Source organism: Lethenteron reissneri, chromosome 33 (assembly GCF_015708825.2).
Source record: "Lethenteron reissneri isolate LAM-NWPU_2019-01 chromosome 33, ASM1570882v1, whole genome shotgun sequence".
Taxonomy (NCBI): Eukaryota; Metazoa; Chordata; class Hyperoartia; order Petromyzontiformes; family Petromyzontidae; genus Lethenteron; species Lethenteron reissneri.
Window position 1 is genome coordinate 15,913,628 of NC_083811.1, and position 19,274 is coordinate 15,932,901.

Sequence of the window (19,274 nt, forward strand, 5' to 3'; positions counted from 1 at the left end):
CGGGCCGAGTGGCCTTCCAGATATGTTAAGCAGCGGAATGTCAAAACTGACATCTCTGGACCAGTTTCAAACTTCTGGCTCTTGTCAGTAGCCAGACTTGCCAAACAATTAACGCTGGTTAGTGAGAACGGCAAGCTCAAATATGAACCAAACAACACACACGCAATTTCCAACATGAAGAAGGGATCGAGATTGTAGACGCTTGATTAAACTTATGCATGTTCTCGGACTTTGGTAAAGCATACCATGCCTTACAAGTAACCCTTGCTATATAAGATGCAGCACTGGAAGCATTGGCAGCAGTGGGCAGCTGTTGATAATCCAAACATAAATTTTCCATGGAATACGATGCACGTACTCAGTGATAACACTTTCCTGCTCCCACGCAGAAGACTCAGTCCACTAAGTGGACAGTAGCAGAGCCACGCCAATCAACATCAAACTCTGCTCACTGTTGTAAAGAATTGCAACTACTGTACTGTAGAGGCGATCACGTGGATTTCAGTTTAAGCACGTGACTTTTAACAAACATTTCCACTAATAACAATGTAGAATTGTTTTAACATGATTAATTTGGGCTTAAGGGGAAAAAAAAAAATCCATGAGTTATTAATTTATTTCAAAATCTCAGGTGCATTGTTAATCCACAAATTTGATAAACCAAATTCAGAGTCCACTGTATATCAAATACAACAGCTGGCGCTTTGATTTTATAATATTGTGAACAAAAGAGAGGCGTTAACTGCAGCATCACACACCTTGAGGGACACTAGTGGGGTGTTGGCTGCCTCCTTCTTGGCCATGAAGCACAGTTTCTTCATAAGCCAGGTCAAACAGGCTTGGCTTTTCTCAGTGGTTTCTGAAACAAAAGCAATCGTTAATTAAATGCAATGATCAACGTATATGCTAAATAATTTACACTGACATTGTATTCTGCCTATGAAAAAGCATTGTGCCCGTTACATCCATGTATGATGTTTTGGCTGCTTCAAATAGACTTGAGCTTTACTTTTTTTACTCTTTTCATTTTACCAGGAAAAGGCCAACTGAGCTCTATATCTCTTTTTCAGAAGTGACCTGGCCACAAATGATAGCTCAACGAAGTGGCTTATCATGTGGAAATTTATAGCATCCATATACTCTAAAGGGAGGTTTCTAAATGTGGAGGGGAATACTGGAGAACCTGGATACAAATCCACGCGACCACGGGGAGAGAGACATGCAAACTCCAAATATACAAGAGGTGATAGGGTCGGGATCGAATTCACGACTTCCTGTGTATCAGGCGAGGTAATTCACATCTCTCCACTGTGGCCTCATGGTCAACAGACAGGATCTGATCATATAAACACGTATTACAGTAAATAATAATCGCTTAACCACATGCAACAAATTACATTTCTGATCATGCTAAAGTCTCTCTCTCTCTTGTTCGTCCATCATAGTTGATGATGACCATGGCACGTTTGTCATTTTGTTGGGTTTTGATGAGTGTGCAGATGGCTGAACAGGCCAATTAGAGCCCGGAATTCTCTGTGGCACACTGGACAGGTCAGCGAGGCTGTAGAGCTCTGAGGTGCAGCCACAAGTCTTTCCTTGGTAGATTTTGTGCCGTTGCCTCTTCAAAATAGCACAGGAGCTTCTCCTGCTCTCACAGAGAACTGCACCGTCCTCTACTTTTCTTCTCCAGGCAGGTCGGTCCTGAGCTAGGGGTTCCCAGATTTTCAGGTCCAATCCAAAGCTCTTCAAGGAAGCTTTAAGGGTGTCCTTGTAGCGCTTTTTGGGGCCACCTTGCGCTCACTTGCCATTCTTCAGCTCGCCAAAGAAGACTTGTTTTGGCAGTCTCGCGCAGGGCATTCTGGTCACGTGGCCAATCCATCCAAGCTGTTCCTTCGCAAGCAAAGGTGTGGATGCTGGGGATATTGGCCTTGCTGAGGACTTCCGTGTCAGGGATTCTGTCTTGCCACTTGATCCTCAGCAGTTTCCTCAGACAGCTCAAGTGGAGATGATTCAATTTCTTGGCATGGCGCTGGGAGACTGTCCAGGCTTCGCACCCATACAGAAGAGTTGGTAACAGCCTGGGAGACCTTCAGTTTTGTTTCCTGCTTGATGCCAGTCCTTTCCCATACCGAGTCACGTAGACGTCCAAAAGTTGCACTGGCCTTGACAATCCTGATGTTAACTTCATCATCTATGTGCACAGCACGAGACAGAGTACTACCAAGGTAAGTAAACTTGTCAATGGCTGAAAGTTTTTGCCCAATCACAAAGATGGTGGGCTCAGTGTAGGGTTTCCGAGGAGCAGGTTGGTATAGGACTTCAGTCTTCTTTGTACTGATTGTTAGGCCGAAGTTGTTACAAGCTGAGGAGAAGTGGTCCATACTGTCCTGTAGATCTTTATTTGAGCCAGCAGCCAGAGCACAGTCATCAGCAAACAAAAGTTCTCAAACGGTGACTTCCTCCACTCTAGTTTTGACTAGCATCCTCCGCAGATTGAATAGCCCACCGCCGAAACGGTAGATGAAGCTAATCCCAGTTTTGTGGTTCTGCAATGAGTCTTGCAGCATGGCAGAAAACACCATGCTGAAGAGCATTGGCACTAAAACGCAGCCTTGCTTCACCCCGTTTGTGATTGGGAATGGATCAGAGAGTTCTTGCTGGTCTCTGACGCTAGCCATCATGCCATCATGGAGTTTTCGCACGATGCCAATGAACTTGTCTGGACACCCATACTTGGCCATGATCTTCCATAGGCCCTCCCGGCTGACTGTGTCAAATGCTTTTGTTAGATCAATGAAAGCCATATATAGATCAGCATTTTGTTCTTGGCATTTCTCCTGTAACTGCCGGGCAGTGAATACCGTGTCAGTGGTTCTGCGGTCTTTTCTGAAACCACACTGACTCTCAGGTAGCAGACCCTGGTCTAGGTGGACAATTAGGTGGTTCCGAAGGATTCTTGCCAAGATTTTGCTAGCGGTTGATTGTATGGAGATGCCTCTATGGTTGTCGCAGGCCTGCCGATTGCCTTTCCTCTTATAGAGATGGATTATAGAGGACATCCTTGAACTCATGGGGAACGGCTTCTAATTTCCACAGAGACTGGAAGAGGTCGGTCAGTTTCTCGGCTAAGCGAGGCCCTCCAGCCTTGTAGATTTCCGCTGGAATGGCATCGGACTCTGGAGCTTTGCCTGATAAGAGGAGGCTTATGGCTTTGCTTTTATTTCAACTTGAGGCAGTCTCGCAATTGCCTCCTCATTTATGCATGATGGCTGGTTGAGGACTGCGCTGAAGTGTTCAGCCCACCTTGCAAGTATTTTGTCCTTCTCTGTGAGGAGTCTTGTTCCATCTGCATTCAAGAGAGGTGAAGTTCCTGAGTGTTTCGGACCATAGACCTGCTTGAGTGCATCATAGAGGCACTTGGTGTTGTCACCGTCAGCATAAGACTGAATCTCCTCAGCTTTTGCGCACAGCCAGGTGTCTAGCATGAGTCTCCGCTGGACAATCCTGCGAATGTTGAGGAAGGCAGTTTTCTTTAAGCTTGAGCTGCTGTCTTTCATATATGCTTTATGCAGGTGATGTTTTTCGTCAAGGAGTGCTTGGATTTCTGCATCGTTCTCATCAAACCAATCTTGATGTGTACGTAAGGGAACACCAAGTGATTCAAGGGCTGTAGAATGCAGCACGGTCTTAAGAGCAGTCCAGTCTGCCTCAGCGTCTACATGCTCGAAGCTTAGAGACTCCAGGTGATGGTCTAGAGCAGGGGTCGGGAACCTTTTTGCCTGGGAGAGCCATAAAAGCCAAATATTTCTAAATATATTTCATTGAGAGCCATATAGTATTTTTAACGTATAATAAATTAAATATGTCTTACTTTTAATGCGACTTCTGGTGCTGCATGGTTTTGCTGATGGCCTTGTAGTCTGGTTCATACGTGGTGAGGTTGAGCTTCATGCAGGCGTGACCCGTGAAATTTATCTTCAAAACTAATTTCTGTTTACTTTAAAATGACACACTATTATTAAGCAATATCACAAGTATTTTAAAATCAGTTCCAAACGGATTTTTTTTTTCAACTCAAAATTGTCTGGGAGCCATATGCCGTCACTGGAAGAGCCATATATGGCTCGCGAGCCATAGGTTCCCGACCGCTGGCCTAGAGCCTCAACAAAGGCCAGTCTGGTGTGTTCCTGTTGGATGATAAGACGCTTGACGTCTTTTCCTTGTGGGTGTCTGGGAGGCTTAATACGGATGTTAAGTTTGGAGATAAGACGATGGTCAGTCCAACATTCAGCACCACACATTGCCTTGGTCACCCTGAAATCGTGCCGGTCGCTCCTCCTCATGATGACGTAGTCAATCAAGTGCCAGTGGTGTGAACGAGGATGCATCCATTAAGTTTTCTTGTGCTTTGGTAGTTGGAAAATCATGTTGGTGATGAGGTCAAATTCAGAGCATGTTTTCAGCAGCAGAAGGCTGTTGCTGTTACATTTTCCAATGCCATGTGCACCTATGACTCCAGTCCATCATTGATGGTCACTTGCAACTCTGGAATTGAAGTCACCAAGTATCAGGAGTTTGTCAGAGCTGGCTGTGGCAGCAATAATGACTTCCAGGTGATTATAAAACTTGGTTTTGATCTCGTCAGAGTTGTTCATGGTAGGGGCATAGGCACGGATGATGGCGGCCTTTTTTCCCATTAGGTGGAGCTTTAGGGTCATTAAACAGTCGTTTATACCCTTGGGTAGGCTTGCCAATTTGTTGACCAGGTGGTTTTTTACTGCAAAAACAAATCAGCATCACGTCTCTCCTCCTGGCCTCGTCCGCTCCAGAAGAATGTGTAGCCTGCACCCACTTCAGTCACCTGTCCAGTATTGGCAAGTCGGGTCTGACTAAGGGCAGCAACATCCACATTATATCTGGCTAGCTCTCTGCCCACGAGGGCAGTGCGTCTCTCAGGTCTTTTTGATCCGGATGTGTCCATCAAAGTGCGCACATTCCAGGTGCCAACAGTGAGTGGTATCACTTTGGTCTTTTTTATTTTATTTGTTTTTCGACCGCAGGTATGGGATCCCACCAGCTGCGGTAGGCTGGCCAGGATGTTTTGAAGCAGGCAATGTTTAGGGTACCTGTTCTAACCCTTTCCTCACTATGGAGGTGAGCAGTGTGATCCTGAATAGGGCTGCTCAGTCACTCAGGGTGCTGCCGGACTTCACTGCTGCTTTAGTCCAATGAGGGAACGACCAATATCCTGAGCCGCCTGCATGCAGGTTTGCAGCTACAGCTTCCAGCATATCTGTGCCTGCTGCTTCGTCACTCACCCATCGCCACAGGCCTTGGATAATGACGATGGTAAAAAAATGCCATGACTTGTGCAGAGAACTTGGATTTAAGTGAGGGTGATTTGCGCAGCATCAACCTCACTCTCTCGACCAGACCCATCTGTACCGAGTGGCAAGACGTAGTCAAGACGACTGGAGATGGTCCTGGTTGCAGTGGAAGGTCCAAAGACCCTTTTGGTGGAATTTCCTCCACCAGGGGTTCCACATATCCAGGCTCAGACAAGCTGAGTTTTCCGGGTTAGTGAACCGCCGCCCGGGGTTCGGCATTGGCAGCTGCTGACTGTACCGACTCCACAGGGATGTTGAGCCTGGTGTGTTGTCAGCTGCTGACTGTAGCGACTCACCAGGGATGTTGAGCCTGGTGTGTTGTCAGCTGCTGACTGTAGCGACTCACCAGGGATGTTGACCCTGGTGTGTTGTCAGCTGCTGACTGTAGCGACTCACCAGGGATGTTGAGCCTGGTGTGTTGGCAGCTGCTGACTGTAGCGACTCACCAGGGATGTTGAGCCTGGTGTGCACCTACGGTAGAAGCTAGAGGGCAGGCCCAGATGGAACAAGCCTGAGGCACAACTAGCTGGTCATAGGAAAGTAGGTTTCCTCTCAAGTGCAGGGTGGGTGCTTGAATGGTTTAAATTATCCATCCCAATGGTGGAGACGAGTCGCCTCCACCACCCGCTGGCTTCCCAAAGAGTGGAACCCAATTTGTTGCCTTTAGCAGGATGAAGAACTGCGTTGACCCACAACCGAGATTTGTTGAATTTAAATGTAGGCGTTGAATCTCATTGCTTCTTAAGGCGCTTTCTCTCTGGCGGGTCCTGCTCTACCCAATTCCACTAATTAACCTTATGGCACATAGGAAAAACCAGAGGCAGATTTAATCTATTTCTGTATTTGCATCTGCTGAACACCTCGCATATGCGAGTCGTTTGCTCTACAGAGCCACCATTTTGTCTTCCTAGATCCAAGGGCTGGCCACAAGTTGGACTCTCCTACGCCACAGGGCACTGACTTCTGCAGTCCCTGCGATTTGTCCCACGCCGAGCCCTGTCCAAAGCAACATCATCAATCCAAGCCATTCTGGGTCTGCCTTGGCCTCACTTACCCAGAACCAAGCATTGAATGACCATCTCCAGGCAGTCTCCCGGGCTCTCTCAGTATGTGCCACACAATATTGCATTTTGTATAGGATTATGCGTAAACTAAAAACTTTTTTTTATTTTACCACTGAGCTATATAGCAATTTTTCAGAAGTGACCTGGCGATCACAAATGATAGCTCAACGAAGTGGAAATGTATTGCAGCCAAATACTGTAAATACATGTTTCTAAATGTGGAGAGAAAAAGCAGAGGACCCGGAGAAATATCCACACGACCACGGGGAGAGATATGCAAACTCCAAAGGTACTAACGTCAGGGTTGGGATTGAACCCACGACCTGCTGCATACCAGGCAAAGTCGTTGCCATCTCATCACTGTGGCGCCCCAGTAACCACTTCTTCTTCTTTAGTGCTGCCTAACGGCGTGTGCGACTTCACGATGATATTGGTCCCGGTCTAGCACGGCGTGTAGAGTTTGTGCTGTTGTTAATTGTAGCCATGTTTTGATATTACTGAGCCATGTCGTTTTTGGCCGTCCTGGTCGTTTTTTCCCTTCGATTTTTCCTTCCAGGATTTGCTTTAATAGCTGGTATTTGTGGTCGTTTCGGGCAATGTGGCCTAGGTAGTAACACTTCCTGCTAATGATGGTCTTCAGCAGTTGCCTGTCAGTGCCCATATCTTGCAGAACTTGTGTATTGGTGGTTTTGGCTGTCCATGGGATTTTCAGCATTCTTCGATACAGCCACATTTCGAAAGCTTCGAGCCTTTTTGTTGCTGTTGTTGTCAGTGTCCACGTCTCTACTCCGTACAGCAAAATTGACCAGATGTAGCATTTCAGTGTGCGCAGTTTCAGTGATGTACTCAAGTTGCGGTCTGCAAGGAGTGTTTTCCATTTAATAAATGCTTGCCTTGCTTGTTCAATTCTGCTCTTGATTTCGACTTCATGGTTCAACTGATCGTCAATGATTACACCAAGGTATTTAAATCGGTGTACTTGTTCCAATTTTTCGCTGCCCAGCTTGATTGTTATTTCGCTTGTAGTTCGGCTGACCTTCATAAGCTTTGTTTTCTTTTTATTAATTCGTAAGCCCCATATTTGACTCTCTGTGGCAACCTCGTCCAAGATTTGTTGTAGGTCTTGTTCTGAATCGGCCAGCAGTGCAGTGTCGTCGGCATACCTGATGTTGTTGATGTATTGTCCATTGACTTTAATACCAATGTTTTTATCTGCTAGTGTTCGATCAAAAATCTGCTCCGAGTAGATGTTGAAAAGACTGGGTGAAAGTGGGCAGCCCTGTCGTACACCTTTTTGTATTGGTGTTGGGTCTGTCAATTCGTTGTCATATCGGAGTAACCACTGCTATAATGCAAAACCGGGGATACACGTGCCTCCCAAAAGTTCAAACAATAACCCAAGCAATACTTGCATTTATAAAACTTGTTTAAATTATGCTTACCCGCTTCTTTTCCTCCATCTCCTTCCTCTGCTCCGTCCTCTTCCCCATCCATGTCCATGTCTGTCCGTACGTCTGTCCCGACCGCCGTGGGTAGCGTCAAGTCGGCATGCAGCAGGTACATCACTCGCGAGAGGAAGATCAGATTCTTCACCACCTATTAAAAAAATTAACTTCAGGTAAAAGATCCACATTCTACTACACTTTTATTTTTAATCAAAATGCAATACTATCACAACAATCAGAGCTTTTATTCTTTATTAAATACATATATGAATGTTTGGAATGACTACTTGGTGACAATGTCAAGGTACACCGGCTGATGTTAGAAGCAGGAGCTTCTTGATAACAGTGGCTTGGTAGTCATCAAGACTAATACAGACAGTCACCAACTTACAAACACCCAACTTACGAATCAGCTTCCATGAAATATATATTTTTTAACATTGACTTAAAACACGAACTCGCAAACTTAACCACGGAACTATTGTGTTCAGTGCAGCGATTCTCCATGAGATGTAATGAGTCAGCTTCGCACTGGGAGAATGTGTATGAAGGTTGAGTGTGCACGTGTGTACGTGCACGTGTGCGTGTATATGTTTGTGCGTGCGTACCCCCGTGTGTGTTTGTGGGGAGCGGTAATGCAATGGTTAGCTTGCTTCGCTATGAACCTGGCGACCCGAGTTTAATTACCGCTCACGGCCAACACCGGTGACTCGCCACTGGGGAATCAAAGGCATGGTGGTAGCCACCCACCCCCTCGTGTGCCATGCCAGCCTTCATAGGTGCATGCTAATAGAACTTTCCCCAACAGTCTGTTAAGGCTACACGGGGGATCGTTGTTGTGTGTGCGTCTGTCTGTGTATGTGCGGAGCCAGGAGACTGAATCCTTACCCTTGTGACTACTCCAGAAACAACGGTGCGGCAAAAACCCCCTACCTCCTCGTTGGTGCCAGATGGCAATGCTGTGGTGAGCAGTGCTGTGGGGGGAGGGCCAATTTAGATTGGCCATTCCCGTCATGGCATTTGTAACCACCACAGCAGCAAATGGGGCCTCTGGACGGGTGCGAGGGGCTTGTAACCCCTCCACCTTCAATTAATTACCACTAAACCACAATTTAAAACTTTAAGCTTGTGCCGGAGGCCCTGTAGGGACAGGTGTCTATGACATCCCCTGGCCAAACCTCATTTGGCGGAGCCAGGAGACTGAATCCTTACCCTCGGGGCTCCTCCAGAAACAACAAAAAGCCACTTCGGATGGCCACGTGGAATGTTAGAATGCTCACTGCAGAGGAGAGGCTGCCACTCCTCTGTCGGGAGCTGGACCAGTACCGCCTGGATCTCTGTGGTATTCAGGAGGTCCGGTGGACCGGCTCTGGCTCCTGCCACCATGAGGGGTGGACAGTCCTCTACTCGGGGCAGGAGACTGCCAAACAACAGGGAGTGGCCCTTCTTCTGAACAAAAGAATGAAGGGGGCGTGGGAGCGTGGCGGTGAGGTGTGGGAAGCTGTAAGCCCCAGGCTACTTTGGGCTCGTCTTCCCATCAACCAGAGGCGAGGAGTGGTAGTCATGGTTACTTATGCTCCCACCAAAGACGAACATCCGTGGAGGGATGCAGGCAAGGCCGATGAGTCAGATGCCTTCTATGACCTCCTGTCACAGGTGCTGGCTAAAGTGGTCCCTCGGGGTAGAGTCATCTTGTTGGGTGACTTCAATGCCCGAGTTGGTCCTGATGCTAGCACCTGGTCTGGAGTGATTGGAAGGACATGGGCCAGATCAGCTCAATAACAACAGAAGGAGGCTGCTAGATTTTTGTGCAGCCCATGGGCTTGTAACTACCAACATGCAGTTCCGGCATCAGTGCATCCAAACAACATCATGGATGCATGCCGGGTCCGAACAAGAACATCTGTTGGACTACATAGTGACGGAACAGCGGATGCGTGCCCATGTCCTTGACACCAGGACCTACCGTGGAGCTGATCTGCCCACTGACCATCGACTTGCCATCTGTAAGATGCGCCTGCCATTCTTCCACTCCGGTGGTAGGTGTACACCCAGGACCCCATTCAAACCCATCGTGGCATTGTCTCAGCTAGCTAATGAAAGTTGCAAGTGAGAATTTCATCATCGCTTGCGGCTGGGGTTGGCATCGTACTCCACTCCTCCTGACGTCGAGGGGAAATGGGCGAGGTTTAGGACTGTGGCGCATGCAGCTGCAATGACTGCTTTGGGTACATGATCCAAACCTCCTCAGAGACCCTGGCTGACAGAGGAGGTGTTCAGGCTGGCTGAGAAAAAGCGACAGGCCCACCTCTCATCGTCTACAGCATCCCATGTCAGAGAATGAGGAGACTTACCGCAGCCTTCGCTCAGAGGTTCGGAGAGCCGTGAGGCACTGCAAGGATGGTTGGTGGTACACGGGTTGCTGAGGAGATGGAGTCTGCCTCAATGGCCCACGATTACAAATCGCTCTTTAATTCCATCAAAAAAGTAACCTGCAGCGCCACACCTATTACCATCATTAGGGGAAAAAACGGTGATCCAATCTCTGACCCCCAGGAACAGGATTGCAGATTTGCTGACCATTTCTGTGAGGTCCTGGGGGAGGGGAAATCCCTCAGCGTGGAAAACATCGTGGAAAAAAGTGGGGATGACCCAGCTGAGGCTGCGGTGCCTCAAATATTGGAAGAAGTCACCCCCTGTGAGTGTCTGGCTGAGGTGCCATCTGTTGAGGAAGTACTGAAAGTGATCCAGAGCCTGAGACCAGGAAAGACACCGGATAGAGATGATCTCCCAAGCAAAATGCTGAGGGAGGGTGGCGTTTGTGCACAGACCGCCCTGCATGATATCATAACAACAGTCTAGACCACTGGACGGGTTCTGCAGGATTGGAAGGATGCCCTGGTGGTCCCCCTCTTTAAGAAGGGGGACTGCACACAGAATGTAACAACTACAGGGGAATCTCACTTCTCAGTGTGCCGGGAAAGGTCCTGGCAAGGATTATTTAACATCGCCTTGCCAAGCACGCTGAGGAGAGGCTTGCAGAGCCCCAAATGTGGTTTCAGGAAAGGGCGGTCCTACACAGATGCCATATTTTCTGTCCGTCTGCTACAGCAGAGGTATAGGGAATTCCAACAAGACCTCCATCTCTGCTTTATTGACCTGGTCAAGGCCTATGATACCATCAGTAGGCCTGGGCTCTGGGTTGTTCTTCGTCCTTTCAGAGTCCCTGACCCTCTGCTCACGATCATTACGGACCTTCAGTCATGATGGTGAGCGGGCCCGGGTAAAACTACGTGGCCGGGAGTCGGAGCCATTCCCTGTACACCTTGGGGTGGTGAGCGGGCCCGGGTAAAACTACGTGGCCGGGAGTCGGAGCCATTCCCTGTACACCTTGGGGTGCGACAGGGATGTCCTCTGGCTCCCACATTATTTAACGTATATTTCGACCACATAGGTTGTGAAGCCTTCAATAGCTGTACCTGAGGAATTTCCATCTGGTACCAATACCATCGGAAGCTGATTGATGCCCGGGTGCGGTCAAGGGATGGCTCCCTATTGCTCAACCATGTTACATATGCCGATGATCTGGTAATTGCTGCTCACTCAGAGGAGAAGTTGTAGGCGCTGCTGCTGAATCTGGAGCTTGCCACTAAGAGGTGGGGACTTACCATTAGCCCCACCAAAACTAAGCACCTGTCTGGGTATATTGTACCATCGGACACTCCACCCCCACAACTCCCAATTGGTGATAGGGCAGTTGTGGAGAGAGTGGAGAGTTTCCCATACCTGGGCAGTGTGCTTATGACCGGCTCTGCTTTGACAACAGAGGTCTCAATGCGAATCGGTCGAGCGCCATTATCTTTTCATCGGTTGCGTAACGCTGTGTGCAAGCTACTTGGTCTGTCACTTCGCACAAAGCTTCAGGTCTTCTCGGCCACAGTCATTCCCTCCTTTCTCTACGCTTGAAAAATGTGGACCCCCCTAATGGAACATCTTCGCCGGTTAGAAACATTTCGGCTGGCCTGCCTATGATCCATCCTGGGTTTAACTTGGCTGGATTGTGTGAGGAGCTCACATATCCTTCAAAGATCTTGACAAAGTCCCATCGGTGAGATCCTCAGGCAGGAAAGGCTGCGTTGGCTAGGTCATGTAGCCCGCATACCCAGACACCGTATGCCTAAACAGCTTTTGTTCGGCCGGATCGAGGGGGCTAAACGGGCGCGGCACGGGCTAGAGAAGAGATGGAGTGATATGGTACAGGAGAATGTGGAGCTGAGTGGATTTGCTGATGACTGGTACCAGCGGTGTCAAGATCAGCCTCTGTGGAGGAGGCTCGTGAAGGACGCTACCGGGCAGTTGGAGGCAGTCGCCCTCCAACGACAAAAGAGGGGGGAAGAGCGACGCTCACAACAATGAGCGGAACCCCGGGTGGCTAAAGCACAGCTAGTTGGCACAGCAAGGGGCACAGGTGGTGCATCAGCCACTCATCTCAGTCAGTCGACTCGTGGCACCTGGGTCTGCTGCCCCGTGACTTCCTGCCAACGGGCGTTCGACACTTCACGTGGTCTCAACGTGCACATAGCCTGGCACAAGCGTCGTGGTGACGTCACCGCCACTTAGTGGCGAATGGCGGTTGTTGTGTCTGCAATAGTTGTGACTCATTGCTCCCCTTTCGACAAGCAAGCCAGCATCGGGACTCAAGGTAAGTGAAAATACGTCTTTTATGTTACTTTATTTTGTTTTATTTACTAAATACAATCTTTATTCCAGTATTATATGCAAATGTACAATATATATATTATTTATGAGTTTAACAGTGCTTCACTTTTTGATGAACCTCAACATACCGTATAACACTGGCCCCGCATGGACATTTTAAATACAGGACATTATTGTGTTCCGACTTACGAATTGTTCACGACTTACGAATGGGCCTCAGGAATGGAAGTCGTTCCTAAGTCTAGGACATTAATACGCTGCATCTTACTTGGGACTGTGTCAAAACAGATCAGCCTCTTAGAAAGCAAAATAGATAAGCAGACAACATGTCTCCTTTGTAAAACTGTCTCTACATATCAAAAACACAAGTTTATTACAAAATCTGTCGGCTGCACAGCTTTCTGGGAGTGCATACATTCTTACAAAGCAGGCTGATGAGCAGACAGGTAAAAGGCAAGGGAGTGGGAAGTGACGGACATTTGGAGTACAGGAAGGAACATTTAAAGTGAAAGTGTTTGGGGACGTATTCATTGCTAAACTTCAAGTGTTTGTTGTATTGTGACTTTCGGTTCAGAACATTAAATCCCTTCAGCCCCATATTAACCCATCTGACTGCGCAATTCAGCTTCATGTGAGAAAACGTACAGTACCAAATAAAAGGTATGAAATATTAATTCATAATAAAGGTGCTGAGAGCAGAGAAGGGGGATTAATTGTAATCATGTAACAATGGATAATGTTAATGTTGAAAAGATGGGTTAAAGTGATCACATCATCTAGCTCTGTTTAAGACCTGAAGCAGGTAGATATCTTCACAATTCTGGAAAAATTGCCGGATGAAGCTGGATGTAATTACCAGGGAAACGTCGTACTCAATTGTAAATGTTGTGAATTTACTCTCCAACACACCAGTGGGTTGAACTAGTAACGAATTGGCACGTTTTGTTTACATGACAAACCTTACTAATTGGCTGTATTAGATAGTGGTGGGTTAACAACACATTTATATTTACGCGATCTAACCCCAAAAAAAACTCTATTATGAATATTGGTTGCGAAAGCCTACGTGTTAAACTGAAATATTATTTATTGCTTTGCTGATTGGTCTGATCAAGGAAATAGTTAATTTTGCTGACTTGCTATTAACTCAAAAGAGTTTGTTCTACCTTATAGTGGGTAGGAGTGGTGGCTCAATGATTAGCACACTGCGCTATGACCCTGTTGACCCCAGTTTGATTGCCGGCCATTGTTAACATCTTAGCAAGTGAGATCTGAAGAGTTCCTGAGCACCCCGCATGAACAAACGAGCACTCACTAGCACGGTGAAGTATGGTCAAACAACCCCCACAACCGAGAATATGTAAGGAAGGCCCTCAATCAGCAAAATATTGACCAAGAGCTGTATATTTTGCAACATATATAGTGTTATGCAACAAACCTTCTATTGCTTCTGTCCATGTGGGATTATTACATGAATGATTTTGAACGGGATTTCGGTACTTAGGTGATGTCAGAGAATGGTACAGTGCAAAAACTGCCAGTTACCTGCTCTCCAAGGTCTGGACTCAGGAACTTGGACTGGAGTTGGAAGCAAAATGCTTTGACAAGCTCCTTCACCTGTGAACAGACACGGCGCACGAGCTGAGAATCATGACCAGGAACCACATTAATATGAAACGTCATCTTCAAGGCGGCACTGGTGGACACTGGTGAAATGGGCATGACTCCCTCCCAATCGTATCAGAGACAAATCCTTAGATTGGCTTCCAGAGTGGGCAATTGCTCAACAGGTAAGACGCATGTTCTCATGCATATTCACCTCGCTGGCTGTGCATCCCAGCATGTACAATGAAAGTTTGATGCTTCATAAATACAAAAAATACTTTAGTTGCAGTAAAGTGCAAAACACCACAACAGAAACATGGTCTCATTCAAATGTAGGCCTGAAATCACAGTGACATCAGTGTGCTATGGTAATGCACTTGTGTCCATAACTTCAAAGTCTTTATCTCATTCATGCAGATTAAAATACAAATCAGACAGCCTGGAAAACATGGCCTAAGTATCTAAAGCAAGCAATTGTTTTTTTGGATTATGTTAATAACCCCAATCTCTCTCTAATCTCTCCCATTAACAGTGCCAATCTCCCATTAACACTACTGCCGTGTGCATGTGCAGCGACGGAAGCTCATTTACTTTGACATGCTAATCTCTCCCCCTAATCTGCCACATTAACACAACTGATGTACTTGCATGCGGGGATGAGACTCCATTCCAGCTCGGACCCCGCAAGCTTGCCCTTGGACTACAACCCCCTTAAACATATATAACCCCTTGTTATAGCAGCTCTCTCGCTGTGTTCTTCCTAGTTCAGCAGTTCTACTGCTGGATTCTGTTTCGCACGATGACGATCGCTTGTGTTGCGATCGAAACGTCGTGATATATTACTTTTATTTCATTTTTCTACCTACGTGACTTTACCGAAAGAACCAAAGAGTATTGTGATTCAGTATGACAAGCAAGGTTACCAGCACAGAACAATGCAGGCATCACACCCAAAGGGTAGGCGCATAAGATTGGGGTAGGCCCTACCAGACAGCTACACTCCACAAGCTAAGCACTGCCACAAAGGTAAGCCTAATAAAGTCCTCCAGCAAAAGGCTTCCATCCAGGGAGTTTCCAAAAAAGGCTTCACTCTCGCAGTCAGAATGCCTTTGGTCATCAGAGGAATGTAGGAGTGCATCACAGGCTACTGACGTTCTTCAGCCCTGCACTTACCAATGGTAGTGTTGGTCTGATCGATGCCGAGTGTTCAAGTGACCAAAGGACTTTAATGCTTCGAGCAATATTGTTGCTGTGCCGCACATCTACAATAGTTTTAGTGTCCGATACTTTCCCAGAAAAACCTCAGAGAGTTACAAGACTCCAGGCGGCGTGGGTCTCTACAATGGGAAGCAGCTGGAATACCCGGCCACAACTCACACTGCGCACACACATGGGATAACACCCAGAGCTCTGCACAGATAGCTTCCATAAATCACTTGTTGTCCTGCCAGCTGAGTCCTGAGCCATCTTGGAGAGTGTAAAGGTTGCATCCAAATTTTACAGATTTTGCTGCAAATAAATTATTTGTCACAGATTTTAGAAAATGGAAACCGACATTTATTGCAAATATGGTTTCAAAAAAAAAACATCAGGAATAACAAAACTCCACCCCATGAAGACGAGCCGATTATTTGCAACTTATAAGAAAGCAGGGTTATACCTTGGTGTTCAAATCATGAACAATGTAGTCCTTTTTGGAGGCCGATGCCATCTCCAGTTGTTTAGCTTGTGCGACGAGTTCTTCGGGATTCCATGTAGCAAAGAGCAGTCCAAAGAGCTGGCACGCGGCCAGGCGAACCCAGGAGTGCGGCTGCTGCAGGTGAGCCTGCACGCTTGCTGCAGGTCCACAAACGCCACACACATAACAAAAAACACAGTTTACCGTGCCTTACTTTTTATTAATGACAAACATTCTGTTGGGTGGCTTACACTTTTTTCATAACTGCACCTGGGATCATGGATTTTTGCTTGTTCACCAACGACATACTTGGGCTGCACTGTACTTATCTGAGTGTGTGCTCAACCCTCACATATACGGAAAGATTGCACAAATGTTGGGGAAATTCCCTTTCCCGCTCTGGGCGTCCAGGTGCCATAAAAACCTGGCTTGCGAGAAGGTGATACCGCAAAATTGCAGACTGACATCATGTGTGCCTTCTGCAAGGGTTTTTTCTCTGGGTGAACCCATTTTCTCCGACATGTATGAACACTCATCAATTGACTGAAAACATCTTCTGTATAGAGGTCTGCAGAGCTTGGGCAACTGTTGGCACCGACTCATTGCCTGGCTACCTTCTCGCTCACCTGTGGTTCCTCAGATTTCGAGATGCAATTGCATGAATCTGATATATAAAACTAGATATTATTATTGTAAACATGTCAGTGTTGTCTGAATTATTATTGATAATGTACGCCACAATTTATGACAGAGTTTATTGAATTTTATATGGCTGCTTATGTTTAAAAATCAGATAAATATTCTGACAATAAATGCATCATACTTTGCTGCTACACTTTAAAACATGACATTAATATTTCTTAACTTTACTTTTGTGTGGAAGAGTAGGCCAAAGTACTCTCGAGAGGCACTCTAGAGCTCACTCATAGAAGCCCTCCTGCAATCAGTGGTGTAATAAAGACATTGCAGGGCTGCCCCCTGTTGTATATATAGGCCTTTTTCCAAAACATTTTTATTAAGAATACTTCTGCCAATATTTTTTAAATAACCAATCGCGGAGATAAGCCATAAACCAGGCAGCGAAAACCAAACGGGCAAGTTTTATTTAGGTTATTTTAATACAACGGTTAAAAGTTCAAAACAAAGATTAAGTCGATATCGTAGTCTGCCAACACACTCACCCAGATGAAAAACCAGACTGCAGTCACATTGGTGGCCTTGATTTATTAATTACAGTGGAACCTCGGTATACGTCGTTAATTCGTTCCAGATGGTAGGACTAATACCAAAAACTACGTATACCAAACGAATTTTTCCCATAAGAAATAAAGGGAACGGAAATAATCCGGTCCAGAGGAAAAGAAATTATATTTTATATGGCATATTATACATTAATGGGGTTGTATAAAATAATTTCGACACTAATCACTAAAATACCTACAGAAGCCACGTGACCGCGCTGCTGCCAGCTGCGCTTGTCACGTGGCGTGCCTCAACCCCGCACGTCGCGCGCGCCTCGACCCAAGGCTCCACCCTCCATGGGGGCAGCCCCCCACGCCACCCACCCCTCTCGCTTTGTTTCAGTCGTGAACGGGGACATACGCGGGTACTGTACGCTGGTGACTCATCCCGACCCACACAAGTTCTAGCAAACGCGTCGTATCCCAAGCAATACGTCGTATCCCAAGACGACGTATACCAAATTCGACATATTCCAAAGCGGTCGTATACCGAGGTTCCACTGTACCTTATTTTACTCCCATTCACCTCACATATTGTCTCTTGTTGTATCTTGCTATCTACGTGATCTTACCAAAAACCAAGGAATATGAATACCAGCAGTCAAGAAAGCTTAAGTGAAAACTTAGTTACATCTAACCTCAGGACATTAAAATATAACTCGAGTAAAACAGCACAATCCCTGGATACAGACAGACAACAAAGGGTAACAAAACCATAGGAATATACGTGGTAATAACCATGATAAATCACAAATCTTGAATAAGCATAAAGCCACTAATAATTATGAAATATTGGACCGAGGGTCATCCAGAAGAATAAAAGGCGAAATAAGTCAACCACACATAACCAGCTGCTTCCATTTATGGCGGGATGGCTGCGGAAGGCGACAGGAACCAGGCTTTGATGAAACTTATATTACCTCAATAAAATCAGAACACGTACACACACACGTCCCCCAGCAGGCTGAGAGCGAAATCAAAGGAAGTTCCGGTCCTTTGTGAGAAGGCGAGCCGAGGGGAGAGAATTTCAGATATAACCAAAGACCAGACCCACACATTGATGCTACTGCTATTCCAGCCAGCTAGAGAAGATCACCACCAGCTACAGAAGACTACACAACACAGAAGGGCTCTGCAATCAACCAAGGATGGCGAGGCTTGCTGAGTAGCGATGTGTCACCCAGTGCGAGTTCAGCGCTGACAGAAGAAGTATCGATCGAAAGTCATTCTACACTGAGTGCCAGCTCCCACGGGCAGCTGCAGCTCGAGTTGAACTGACGAGCAACATCAAGCAATCAACCTCGAGAAAGGGCGGAAAGCGCCATGCATCGACCAAGCCAGCATAGCAGAGAACCAGTTGCATGCACAACCGAGCACCGCCAGAGAGCACGGAGCCGGAGAGAGCGCGCAGCAGTGTCGCCAGCGCCAACGAGCACAGGTGTCAGCTTGCCAGCGGACGAGCGGCAAGAGCGATCGAGCATCTTCAAGGACAAGCATCGTGCCGACGCAGCTCATCCAGCAGTGGAGGGAGCCGGCAGCTGCCAGCAGATACGCCCCGAGCGAGAAAGAGCGCGTGCAACCAGCTCATCCAGCAGTGGAGGGAGCCGACAGCTAACAGCAGACACGCCCCGAGCGAGAGGGAGCAACGAAGCTGTTCGTTTGACACGCCCACATTCACACGCTACCACGCATCGCCCGGCGTCTGTTTGATGCAAAGAAATTGATCCAGGGAACCAAACCACACATACACATAAACATACCCGGACTAATAATAAGGATCAAGGAGACAAATCCCCACACACACATGAAACACATACCCGGACTGATAATAAGAAGACTAATGATAAGGGTGCGTCAACTATTAGTGATAACGAAGAAAATCGCTGACCAATGAGTTACGTGGATACGGTCACTTTGAAGTATTTTAGTCGTTTCTTTCATTTTTAATTGCATAAAATATTAACTGTGAATTCATCGATGAAAACGAAACGTTTAGAAACCTACGTTACGAACCTATACACTCGCAGGGAGAATATTGTGTAAAATGTTTCTTTTGATCACAGAATCTTGCCAGCGAATTTAATGAAGCCTTAGCCAATTGATAAGCATCTGCTTAAGCAGACATACTGCCGCAC

The 19,274-nt window shown here is 46.8% G+C and overlaps 1 protein-coding gene across 1 annotated transcript in view; it reads right to left on the minus strand.

The window, feature by feature from the left end:
• The window catches only part of UTP20 (UTP20 small subunit processome component), a 115,551-nt gene that overhangs the window by 3,981 nt on the left and 92,296 nt on the right, over window positions 1-19,274 (minus strand). Inside the window, exons 57-60 of the mRNA XM_061564720.1 lie at window positions 15,881-16,056; window positions 14,161-14,232; window positions 7,894-8,047; window positions 759-859 (exon numbers count right to left, since the gene is read on the minus strand). Of these exons, the coding sequence (XP_061420704.1) occupies window positions 759-859; window positions 7,894-8,047; window positions 14,161-14,232; window positions 15,881-16,056 (503 nt within the window). The remainder of the gene's footprint in view (window positions 1-758; window positions 860-7,893; window positions 8,048-14,160; window positions 14,233-15,880; window positions 16,057-19,274) is intronic.